Source organism: Leptonychotes weddellii, chromosome 15, assembly GCF_054177405.1.
Source record: "Leptonychotes weddellii isolate Sample4059 chromosome 15, ASM5417740v2, whole genome shotgun sequence".
NCBI classification, from domain to species: domain Eukaryota; kingdom Metazoa; phylum Chordata; class Mammalia; order Carnivora; family Phocidae; genus Leptonychotes; species Leptonychotes weddellii.
Window position 1 is genome coordinate 20,577,989 of NC_138383.1, and position 12,795 is coordinate 20,590,783.

The window sequence follows — 12,795 nt, forward strand, 5'->3', positions numbered from 1 at the left end:
ATTTTGCCTTAATCCAGGGCTCAGGCAAATAGGATGTGGCCAAACCTCACTTCAGCAGAAATGCCTCAAAAATGATGTACATTTTAAGCCAAAAGGGTTGAGACTTAAGTAGTATGATTAAGAGTGGCTGCTTTGGATTAACCCACCAGTGCTGCCTCTCCCCTAGGCATACACATCTCGTTCCCGTAGTCTGCATTCAGCAGCTGTTGTAAAAACATCAGTTTTCCCCAGTGAGGACTGGTCTGTTGGAGGCTTTGCTGAGAGGGTGGTTTCAGAAAGACTGAGGAGTTAGGTTCTTCTTTTTTAATAAACTTATTTGAGGGAGAGAGAAAGTGAGAGAGCATAATTGGGGGGAGGGGCAAAGGGGGAGGGAAAGAGAGAGAATACCAAGCAGACTCCCCTATTGAGTGCGGAACCCAACTCGGGGCTCCATCCCAGGACCCTGAGATAATGACCTAAGCCAAAATTTAGAGTTGCATGCTCAACTGACTGAGCCACCCAGGCACCCCAAGGAGTTAGGTTATTCTTGACCTGATTCTAGTTTCTTTGGATTCTGCTCTCAGGATAAGGTCAGAACAGATTAATCCTGACCCTAAATGACAGACTCATTAAAAGAAAATTCTAGGCTGGGAAAATAGAAAGTATGACAATTAAGGTCCTGTTTTTTAAGGGGAGCCCACACTGGGCTGATGAAAGTTATAGTACAAGCCAAGCTTGCTGCTGGTACAGAGCGATTTCCCTTGTCATACCTCAGACCACCCAGGACACTTAAGCAGATCAAGTCCCACATCCTCCTCCTGACAGCCCAGCTAGAGCTCAGGAACAAGGAGGGGCGAGGCTGCTTCACTCAAAACAGGTTCATATTCTAGTACATTTGCCTTACCAATGGGGGCTGGAAAGAACAGTCATCATCTCCAAGAGGTGCTAGAAATCAGGGAACAAAGTCTTACAGATGGGTTTCCCAAATGTATCACCTCCTCCATGGCCCCTGCCTCCTCCCACGCTTCCTGGGACCACACCAGGATGCAGCTGATAATTAGCAACACAATCCAAAGGCTAAAGGATAAATGATTTCTTTGGATTTACATTCTTCTATGAAGTACAAATGCTGATTAGGTGAGTCAGCATATGAGAAAAGACCTTGAATCTTCAATGAACACTAATTATTCTTCCCATGTCTGGGCTTCTTGGAAGCCACATCACTCACAGTTCAGCCCATCTTCCATTTCTGCCCTCTGGTCTACTTCTAGCCTAAGCCCGGGGACAGGTACACAACTCACCACAGTTTGTCCAATACCCTGACAGTGTTTTATTTCAAACTCTAATCCCTGCATTGTAATTAAAAAGAAAATTCTGCCAGTTTGCTCCTGACGGTCTCCACCGCAGAAAAAACAGGTATCCAAAACATACTTTCCATTGAGACTCAGAAGCTAGACATACAATTTAAAAAAAAAGAACTGGGTTCATGGATGTGCACATCAGCTACCCACCCACCTGGGACCAGCCATCAGCCATGGCTGCCAAGGAGATGGCTGGAAACACCCGAGCAGGAGAGGAAAGGACAAAGGTAGATCTTTCTACAGCATGATGGAGAGATGATGGACTTCACAGCTCCAAGACTCCACAGCGTCTAGTCACCTCATCACCCATGTTTCAATCCAGGAGTCATTTTTGCCATCAAGATAGCTGAGGCTTATGGGCCTCTCCCTGTGGCTCTTCATAGTCTTCCCAGGGTTTCAGCTGGGGCCCAGGGATCATCACCGTCTGAAAGAGCAGGAAGCTGAGTTACCTACCATCTGAGCCCATGACTTACGCAGAAGAGATTCACCCTCACCTCCTCCATGGAGGCTTCCCCTTCCCTGGTGCTGCATCACCCCCTCTCTCCACTAGGTGGAGCCCAACAGGAGTGGCTTAAGATGGCATAAGCACTGCCCCAGCTCTCTTAAATCACGCTTACCTTAAGGATGGTCTGCTTAGGGGGTGCCCATGGGGGAATGATCTTGCCATGCATTCTCCAGCTCCCATAGGGATTTACCAGGTGCTTTTCAAACACAACATACTCCAAGACATCCCTGGGCACATCTTCCTGTCCGTACATCAGCCGGCCAAACCGGTCATAGATGGCCAGAGTCTGCAAGGATGAAAGCAAATCTGGTCTGTTAGTACTCAGAGCTGGTTTTCTTGTTTTGTTTCTATTTTTCTTTGTTTTTATTTTTATTTTTTATGCCACAAAACCATTTTAAAACAACCATAACAAAAATTTTTAATGGACAGGACAAATTATTTCGGAATTCGGAATCTAGACTAAGTGATCAACTACTGACACTTTCCTCTTGGAGGGTCTTTGACCAGGGCTGGAGAGGTGGGAGAGGGAGGATCAGGAAGGGTGGGAGAGAGTATCCTCACACCTGTCTTAGCAGAGCTAACATCTAGCACTGCGTAGGGCACACTGACCGAGCAAAGAAGACCATGGTGAACCTTTCCTTAGAGCCCAGTCTTGGGAGGCTGTCCCCAGGACCCCAGAGGTAGGTAGCTGACCTGAGAGTGAAGAAAAGCTAGGAGGAAAGCAGACTGGTGACCCTACCTGCCGGGTGTGCAGGCGGACAGTGACCTGGCCGTATACGTTGCCCTGGTTCAGCAGATTCGAACAGCGAACCTGAACCACCTGCGGTGGCTCTAAAGATTCTATGAAGCTCCAGCGGACGGTCTTATATGTGATGTCCCAGACCATGTCCTGAGGGCAGAGGAGAAAAAGGTCAACTGGGGTTTTCCTTTCCCTTAGGAAAGCTGGTGCGTCCTTCCACACCTGTTCTCACCTCCATCAATACTACAGCCATCACACAACATATCCCACCAAATGCTTTCCTGTGCCTGCCGTTTCTCTCCTTCCTCAGTTTTGATCAAGCTATTGCTTAAGCCCACCTCGAAATGACCCAAATCAACAACTCAAGACCCACCTACCTTCTTAAGGAACTTCTCCAAATCAGTGAAAACCACACTCCAAAATGTCAGCTTATCTAATACACCATTACCCCCTCCTTACACTTTTTTAAATATATTTTTTATTTTTTAAAGATTTTTTTTTTTAAGTAATCTCTGCACCCAACATGGGACTCGAACTTACAACCTGAGATCAAGAGTTGCATGCTCTGCCAACAGAGCCGGCCGGGCGCCCCTCCCTTACACTTTTTTTTTTTTGGATAGAGAGAGAGACAGCGAGAGAGGAACACAAGCAGGGGGAGTGGGAAAGGGAGAAGCAGGCTTCCCGCCGAGCAGGGAGCCCGATGCGGGGCTCGATCCCAGGACCCTGGGATCATGACCTGAGCTGAAGGCAGATGCTTAACGACTGAGTCACCCAGGCGCCCCCTCCCTTACACTTTTATAACCTGCTAGTTATTGCATGTATATCTGTTCACTGCGTATATGTTGTCTTATCCCCCCCGCCTGCTAGCACTGAAGAATGGGATTTTACAGGGATAGAAAGGCTAGCCTGCGAGGACCACATCAGTTGTATGTGACCACAGGGAGATGAGGCTGAACTGATAGAAACTAAAGTTCTCATTCTTTTTTTTTTTAATTTATTTGTCAGAGATAGCGAGAGAGCACATGCGCACACAAGCAGGGGGAGGGGCAGGCAGAGGGAGAGGGCTTGGTCTCCCAGGACCCTGGGATCATGACCTGAGCCGAAGGCAGATGCTTAACTGACTGAGCCACCCAGGCATCCCTAAAGTTCTTATTCTTGAACCACAAAGTCCCCATATTGGGGCATCTCCCCAAGTACCTAGCACCCTGGTTAACACACTATGTAAGCCTCCTGAATGCTCGCTAGATCCTTTATTATACTGTAGGTGCACAGAGGGCTGCCTAATATGGCCCACACGCTGAGGTGTGGTTGTAGCTGTCATCAACACTCAGGTTAGTCCAGCCTAGTCTAGTCTAGAGCTACAGTGGGGCATAGCCTGAGGTTTCAGTGCTGCTTGCTGTGGGACTTCCTCCTTCCTCATCCGCAGGGCCCTTACCAAAGTCCATATCAAGTCAGGACCTTTGAGCCAAAAACAAAGGAACCTCAGCTTTTGCCTTAAACTTCCTGTACTTGCAAAACCGATCCTTCTTAAGAAACCGGAGGTGATGTCTAGAATCTGCCCATTCAGGCATCCCACAGTTCTAAGGAGGTTGAACACCTACCGGAAAACAGTTTTCCGTTACCAAGGTATGAAGCCGGTCATGGTCTGAGCTAAAAAAGAAAAAGATATAGATCACTGGCTCCTGCTTTATGATACCCCTTCTGAAAGTTGAAAATGGCCCTCAAAATGGATAATTCTTTTTACAAACATTTTCTGCACGCCTACAATAAGCCAGGTAATATGCTAAGTCCTGAGCACATAAAGATGAACATGGTTAAAAGACCCTGAGATCTAACTGCAGAGTGAAATTATGTTTGAAACTCAAGAGCAGAAACAAATTTCTCAGAAATTACCATACATCCTTAAGAAGGGCAAGAGACCCTCACAAATCCATCACAAAAAATCAAAACCTCATCTCATCTTCTCTTACCTCAGACACATCATCAATACCAACTGGATTGGCCTTGCACCTTACACTTTTTTTTTTTTTTAGTAATCTCTACACCCAACATGGGGCTCAAACTCACAACCCGGAGATTAAGAGTCGCATGCTCCACCAACTGAGCCAGCCAGGTGTCCCACATCTCACAGTCTGTGAACCTAGCCAAAAGATAAGCAGCTGTCTTTTCTGGTCCTTTCCTTCCACCCCACCCCCCACCTCCCCCAATCCTTGCTGCTACCAGAGTGACCTAGTCATGCTGACTCTATGCAGTAATAGTAAGAAAACAGACAGCAAATCCCAGCTCCTGGACATACAGGATTTTAGAAGGTTCCTAGCTGAGGGGTTTCAAATAAACCTGAGATCAGGCATGAATTAGTGTCTTTCAGATACACATTCATGACTTTTCCCCACAGTTTAATAACTCCTGGGAAGTTTAAATCTTTGTTCCTTCAAACAATCTTGTCCCTAATCCCAGAGTGGGTAAGGGATGAGTTTTGTCCACATGCTTCCCTTGCACCTCTACTCCTAACAGAAAAGGTCATTTCCCCCAAGCCATTTGCCCCACTGTAGCTCTAGACTAGACTAGGCTGGACTAACCTGAGTGTTGATGACAGCTACAACCACCACCAGGCCTGGCACCTCTCAACGAACTCTTCCTTCTCACTATCCTAGCCTAGAGATCTTCAGTAGAAATAAATTCCCTTGTCTAGGAATTCACTTACCATTTACAATAGAACTTACACTTAAAAATTAAAAGGAAGACATCCACTTCTGGCCAACATAATGGACTGAGCTCATGTGAAACTACTCCCACTATAAACATCTAGAAATGTTGGATGGAATATAATATACGCAGACACACATACATTTTAAAATGCTCTAGCTCACAAGAAAGGTAAATTTCCTAGATGCTAAAAGGAAAGAGAACTAAAACCAGAATAGAAAGAACACAACCTGACATCATGACAGCATATGGGATGATTAAACGGATCTAGAAATAGGATCTGATGGCTAGGAACACTCTTCCTAAATCCTTGAACCCTCAAAGAGCAGGGAGTTGGAACTGAGATCTCTGCTCGAAGCTCTGACTTTCAAGTCCTGCACCTGCAACAAAGGAAGACTACAAAAATAGTAGAGAGATAAAGCTTCTCTCTGTCTGGGGCTGAGTTGGGGGGACTAAAAAAATGAAAGTCCTAAGCCCACGTTATACTCAGACATGGACACAGAATTTATGATACCTATATGATGTAAGAATTCCTAAGATAAGAAATTAACATTAAAAACTGAACCTAGGGCCGCCTGGCTGGCTCAAACACACACCTAGACTTATCTAGGTCACTCTAGAACTCTTAACCAAAGGAAAAAAAAAAAACCCTGTGCCTAGAATAACAGCTGTTGAAAACATAACAGGTATAAGATAGAATTCACTTACTTGTTCAGACAAAGGTGAGCTTCAATAAAAATATCCTTAGCTTTTTCAGGGAAGTCCTTTATTTTAAAGTTCGGATCATGTTCTCTTATCTTCCGGATTCTGTAAAATTAAGTATGAGAATCATTTCTTTCTTTTTTCGCTTTTTAAGTAAGCTCTATGCCCAACGTGAGGCTTGAACTCACGACCCGGAGATCAAGAGTCGCATGCTCTACCAAGTAGGCCAGCCAGGTACCCCAAGAATCATTTCTAAAAACTTCATATAATATCCATAACTCACAACTTACATTAACTGTCATTAATGTCTGTCCACTTATTCAATAATTGTTTTCTGAATGTTCTAAGTTCTGTAAATTCAACGTTCTAATTCACACATCAATCATTTTAATGAAAGACCAAGGCTTCTTATAGTGAAATTTCAGAATTCTGGCATCAAAGAAAACGTCCTATAAGCACTAAGAAAGAAAACACAGGTTTTACACAAAGGCTCAAGAATCAGAATGACATCAGGCTTCTAACTCTAGCAACATTAGAAGTTAGAAAAACAATGGAGCAGTGCTATTAATTAAGGAAATTATTTTTAGCTCAGAATTGCACACCTGGGCAAATTATAAATGAAGTGGGAGAGTAAAAGAGTGTTTCTTAGACTTGAATGATTTCATGTATCTACTATGCACCCCTTCTCAGGAAGCTGCTGAGGAATGTGCTCCACCAAAATAACAGCATAAACCATGAGAGACTGACATACAATCCAGGAAACAGGGAATACAACACCAGAGCGAGACAAAAGGAGTTATCAGGAGGATGAGAAAAGTAGATCCCAAGATGTACGGTGGGTCTAAAGAGCAATCAGTCCAGAGAGAAACAAGTAAGAAAGGTCAAGAGGGATTTCTTCTTGAAGATGAAATTAATAAAATACTTAATGTTTTCAATGCGCTGAGAAGAAATTTATACAACTAGAGGTTCTGTAAGCAAATGAGGAAAAAAAACAAAACACAACTTAGCTCCAGAAAAAAAAAAAATGCAGGAAAAGTCATGATAATGTACTGCACGACTCAGCTGTCAACAGTATTTTTTCATAGTTATAATAATGTAAACAGGGAATTCTGATCTAATCAAAGAGTTAAATATATTGGAGGATGAGAAATACCGTAACCAACTGAAATTTATCCAGGAATGCAAGGTTGGCTTAACATTCAAAAATCCATTAATGTAACACAATATATCAATAGAATAAAGGACAATGATCACATGATTATCTCAACAGACACAGAAAAAGCATTTGACAAAATCTGACACCCCCTCTGCATTCTTTCCACCTCAGAGCCTTGCTTGTGCTGTTGTGTTCCTAGAATGCTATTCCTCACAACACCCCTCTACCTAGCTAAATGCAGGCAATCCTTTAGGTCCCAGCTTTAAATGTCATTTTCTCAGGGAAGCTTTCCCTGAACTCCCAGACCAAGTTCTCTTTCCCTGTCATGTGATCCCATAGCACTCATACTTCACCATACCTGTAATTATTTAATTGTGTGCAATCAGTATTTAATGGCTGTTTTCCTCCCCTATATGATAAGTCCATGATAAAACCACATGTGCTTTGTTCATCATCATCATGGACCCTACCACCAAAGAGCTCACAATCCCGGAGAGAAATACATGAGAGGAAATCAGTTATCAGAAATAGTAAGTGTAGGGGCGCCTGGGTGGCTCAAGTCGTTAAGCATCTGCTTTCGGCTCAGGTCATGATCTCAGAGTCCTGCTCCGCGGGAAGCCTGCTTCTCCCTCTCCCACTCCCCCTGCTTGTGTTCCCTCTCTCGCTGTGTCTCTCTCTGTCAAATAAATAAACAAAATCTTAAAAAAAAAAAAAGAAAAAGAAAAAAATAGTAAGTGTAGGTGCACAGTTACAATTACAGTACAGGCAGCTCCAGAAAGAGTCAGGGAAGGCTTAAAAGCAGACATGATGCGTAACTGGTCCTTGAGAAATGAGTTGGAGTTATCAAGTAAAGAAGAAAAAAGACATTTTCAAGGCAAAGGAAAGAATGTACAAAGACACAGAATCACAGCACAACACTGTCAAGGAACTGGCAATTAGTTTGGAAATGCTGATTTAGGATGAGAAAAGTGGAATAAGAAGATGACAGTGGAAAGGAAGACAAGAGCCAGATTTACAAAAAGCTGTGAATACCACTAAGTCTGGATTTTATTTTTCAAGTAATAGAGAGCCACAAAAGAGGTTTAATGGAAAAGTGATATAAGATCTGTATTTAGAGAAATAAATTCATGGCTACATGAAGAATTAATAAAGACTCAATATGCTTCTGCACAGAAATCTATAAACAATCCCAAAGAACCTCTGAGTGACAAATACTAAATGTTTCCATCCTTTCAACTAAGAGAGAGACTAAGAAGGTTTTGGTTTCTGCTCCTTAGTTAAGACCTAGTTAGCTCCGTAAAACAGGTCTGTCTTTTTGACCCTTTTTGGCTTTTTATTCTCTGTAGTTCAAACTCTAAGGTACTTCCCATATAAATATGCTTTTATCATTATTTAAAATTTTAATATATGTGATCAAAAAAGTGTTCTACAAACTTCTAAGTCACCTCCCTAACTGATGTGACAAAAATACCAATGAAGGCTGAGAGGCTAAGAATCAAAAAGCCCATATTCTTCTACATTAATTAAACTCTGTTACAGAGAAAAATATACTGTCAAGTTATCAAAGGAGTTATGTCCAACCCAATTCACCTAAGATGGCCTCTCTGGAATAAAATAGCAACAAGAAATTTGTGTTCTAATATTAATTCCCAGTTGTCCCAGACACCTACGACAATTGTGAGGCCACCTTCTTCTTCAATCGCTCACTTCTCTGTGCCAATCCTTCCTTTGCAAGAGATGACAAGCGAGCATCACCTTCTGGAGGAATGTAGGTGTCAAAGATACCAGCTGTAGTGAAAGAAGAAAACAAGAAGGCATTGAAAAATTGAGGAAAAAGTCATCTTGAGGTCATATAAAATTGAGAGGTACTGTGGTATAAAGTAGACCAATAAAGTAGACTTCCACATATAGGGAACTCTGTTACATTAGAAAAAAACAGAATAAGATAATTTAAGTCTTCTCTCAGAGCATCAATTTCTTCTTGTACAAAATGGAGAAATTTCACCCTTGCCTTCTAAGAACAGGTGTGTAAACAAGATCAAAGATGACCTCATGAAGGGCGCCTGGGTGGCTCAGTCAGTTAAGCATCTGAGTCTTAATTTCAGCTCAGGGCTGTGGGATCCAGCCACAAGTAGGGCTCCAAGCTCAGTGGGGAGTCTGCTTGAGATTCTTTCCTTAAGCCCCTCCTCCCACTCATGTGCACGTACATGCTCTCTATCTCTAAAATAAATAAACTAGGGGTGGCTCAGTTGGTCAATCGACTGCCTTCGGCTCAGGTCATAGTTCCAGGTTCCTGGGATAGAGCCCCTCATTGCGCTCCCTGCTTGGCAGGAAACCTGCTTCTCCCTCGCCCACCCCCCCACCCCACCCCCCGGCTTGTGTTCCCTCTCTCGCTGTCTCTCCCTGTAAATTAAATAAATAAAATCTTTTAATAAAAATAAAATAAATAAATATTTTTCAAATATGGTACACACAAAGTAAATCATTATTGGGGCTGAGCTGATTTTGTAGTTAGTTAAATACAGTCAATCATGGTTTAAATCATTCCATTTTCCAGAATATCTCTGACAGGAGGAGATTCAGTCAGGGTCTCAGAAATACCATGCCTCACCTGTACAGGCCAGATGTAGGGGACGCTCCAAGCGTTCTGGAGGAATGACCAGACCTGCTTTCCGGGCAAATTCTATAAACTCCTTTTCTGATTTGTATTTGGGTTTGTAAGTAGGAGGTGTGAAACGTTTCTTAGTTCTCACTGGAACTACAACTGTGGACTGAGTCACCAGGACTGGCTGTAAGACAGGAAAAGGTTAGGATAAAGGTGACCTGGAAAGAAATCTACCTTGAACAAACTCTAAGCAAAGACAGAAAGGGCACAGCCAAAGAATGACTTAGGAACAATTATAAAGCCACGTATCAGCGGGGAAACACTCATGGGTGTCTTAACTAGAAGCCTGTAAGCAACCTTTACTAACACCACTCAACATTTACTAAAGGCTTTCCTGGGGCGCCTGGGTGGCTCAGACGGTTAAGCGTCTGCCTTCGGCTCAGGTCATGATCCCAGCGTCCTGGGATCGAGTCCCGCATCAGGCTCCCTGCTCCTTGGGAGCCTGCTTCTCCCTCTGCCTCTCTCTCTGTCTCTCATGAATAAATAAATAAAATCTAAAGGTTTTCCTCTGGTACGTTCCGCAGTACACGACTATGCCAAGTCCCAGGGATGCAGAGTTGATTAAAGCAAGGCTTCTGCTTTCAAAGAACCTTCAGTCCCATGGGAAACTTAAACATCAACCCAACACTGAAAAGAGAGCAATGCTATTATTAAAGCATAAGAAAAGTCCTCTTCTTGGCATCTCCCTTATATTTACTCGGATTACATCCTGCTCATTCTGTTGGGAGCCTAACTGTAAACTTCATTCTGTCATTCTAGCTCCCAAAAGATCAATAACGTCTTTAAAAGCCAGACCTCTTTTCTCTCTGACCGTGAGTTTTACTGTCAGTACAGTGACGATATGAAACTCCCTCCTTTCCAACTGTTCAATTTAGCGCATGCCTAAGAACCAAGGGGAAGCGAGCCCAGCTTCCAAACCATGACTTCTTTCCCCTTTAATACCTCCCCCGCCACATAGACCCAAAGCAAACTGGAGAAACTTCATCCCCGAGAATTTGCTCGTCCTCGTGGGGCCTTTAAGGGGCTCTCCTCACGCCGCCACTTAGCTCAGTAGCTGGGTCCCGTCTACCTCAAACTCTTCCTAACTAGGTGTGACTTGTATCGTCCAAGCCCACCAAGGACAGCTGCAAAGCGAGTATTCCCCTCTACTCTGTGGCCTCCTCCAGCCCCTAGAATCCTCCCCACCCGGTCCCTACCCACCTGACGAGACCACCATCCTAAAGCTTTGGATAAACAAAACAACCCCCGCGGCACGGGGGCTGCCATTTTGGTGCCGCAAAGGCCGCTGGGATGGGGACTAGGCTCTACGAGCCGAGGGCACGAGAGAGGGCGCATAGGGTGGAGCTTCCCCGGGTGTGGAATTTTCCGGGGCGCGCGCCCTCCGCCGAAGTGTGAGCGGCGCGAACGCGCACGTGCGCGTTGTGGGGGTGGATAGAGAACGGACTGCGCGCGTGCGCACTTAGCGGCGTTGGGGGTGGGGTGGAGCGCACGGCTGTCACGCGCCAGAGAGCGCTGGGGCGCGAACTGCGCCTGCGCTCGAGGCCTTCTGGCCGCAAGGAGTTGCTGCATGCTTGTGGAGATAGGGATGTTGCTGCACCTTGCTTGCATTCCCCAAAGAATGAAGAGGTACTGCCCTTCGGAGACAAGTGTTTTTCTTCAGTGCCTACTTTGATCTACTTTGATCACGGAACGAAAATGACTGGTTTCTGGATCTGTATCTGACCTCAATATGCTATGTAACCTTAAACAGCGCTACTTTTCCCAATGTGAACCGTGTGAAGAAAATTCTTACCGTCAAATTAAAGAGATTAATGTCTACTGTGTTTATTGGACAAACATAATACTGTGTTTTTGAAGCAAAAGACACATGGACTGACAAAAACATTTATTGTTTGTCCTTTTGGGAAAGAGGCATGGGTTTAATCATAACAAATAATAGCTTATACTTTAGAAATGTTTACCAGGTGCCAGGCAATTTTCTAAGCATTTTGCATATATTAACTCATCACTCCTCACTGCAAACAAGAGTAATACTCCTACCTACGAGGTTGGGTCACAGAGAAATTAAGCATGTAATTTATTTAAGGTCACACGGCTAATTACTGTCAGAACTAGGATTCAAATCCAAGCTGACTGAATCCAGAAACCATGCTCTAATTACTATGCTGTACTGCTTCACGTTCGGTTGTTAAAGGATTTATGATGTTGGGATCATCCTGGAAAATCCAGTGCTGTCATGATTGCTGAATGCCAAACACTTCCCACACTTACCTGTAGGTTCTTATCTTATTCTGCCAATTAGTGTTTATTGAGCACTTACCTATTTTGCAATGAGTTAAGAGCTTGTGGTATGCACATACAAGAGCTTACAGGCTGGAATAGCACTGTTACGAAAGTCCAGATAAAATGCTACGGACTATCAAAGGAGAAAGATTACTTTTGGGTTTCAGGATCACTTGTATTGCCTTAAATCTTAGCTTCTCAATTATACTGTAAATTATTCAAGGGTAAGAATATCCCCACAGTTCTAGCCACAGCACTGAACCTATAGCATGACACATTAATAGGGACATGAAATTAGGGTGCTATATGTATGTGTTAAAAGAATGTATATTATTAAGCATTTAAATGAGAGATAGCTCATTATTTCTTAACAGACTCTATGCCCCAGAAAATAAAATGCGAATTTTTTTCTACCGGTCTCCCTACCGAAGTGAGGAAATTCCATTCCATGATGAGTGGTTATTAATACAGAATGCTGAGAAACTCTATCCGAGATTATCTCCTCCATCACTGAGTTTTATATTAGCTTTACATAGTAGCGAATACATCCCAGATCACTTCTGTCTGCCCTCTGATCAGTTTCTTTTTTCTTTTTTTAAAGATTTTAGTTATTTATTTGACAGAGAGAGACACAGCGAGAGAGAACACAAGCAGGGGGGAGTGGGAGAGATTTTACTTTTCTTTCTGTTTTTCCTTTTT

At 43.5% G+C, this 12,795-nt stretch overlaps 1 protein-coding gene across 1 annotated transcript; it reads right to left on the reverse strand.

The window, feature by feature from the left end:
• Positions 1-1,285: 1,285 nt before the first annotated feature.
• MRPL45 (mitochondrial ribosomal protein L45) lies at positions 1,286-11,163 on the reverse strand. The gene is made up of 8 exons (XM_006744892.3): positions 11,014-11,163; positions 9,760-9,937; positions 8,819-8,936; positions 5,999-6,097; positions 4,186-4,234; positions 2,585-2,734; positions 1,958-2,131; positions 1,286-1,764 (listed from the first exon to the last, which is right to left on the reverse strand). The coding sequence occupies exons 1-8, from the start codon at positions 11,146-11,148 to the stop codon at positions 1,678-1,680; spliced, it is 990 nt and encodes a 329-aa protein (XP_006744955.1). The 5' UTR covers positions 11,149-11,163; the 3' UTR covers positions 1,286-1,677.
• Between the last annotated feature and the right edge of the window lie 1,632 nt (positions 11,164-12,795).

Excerpts from the sequence above, each read along its gene's own strand:
- MRPL45 (XM_006744892.3), bottom strand. The coding sequence starts at position 11,148 with ATGCGCCCTCTCTCGTGCCCTCGGCTCGTAGAGCCTAGTCCCCATCCC. Across the intron at positions 8,937-9,759 it reads CCTACATCTGGCCTGTACAG|CTGGTATCTTTGACACCTAC; the intron begins GTGAGGCATGGT and ends CTTTCACTACAG. Across the intron at positions 2,132-2,584 it reads TCCGCCTGCACACCCGGCAG|ACTCTGGCCATCTATGACCG; the intron begins GTAGGGTCACCA and ends TCATCCTTGCAG.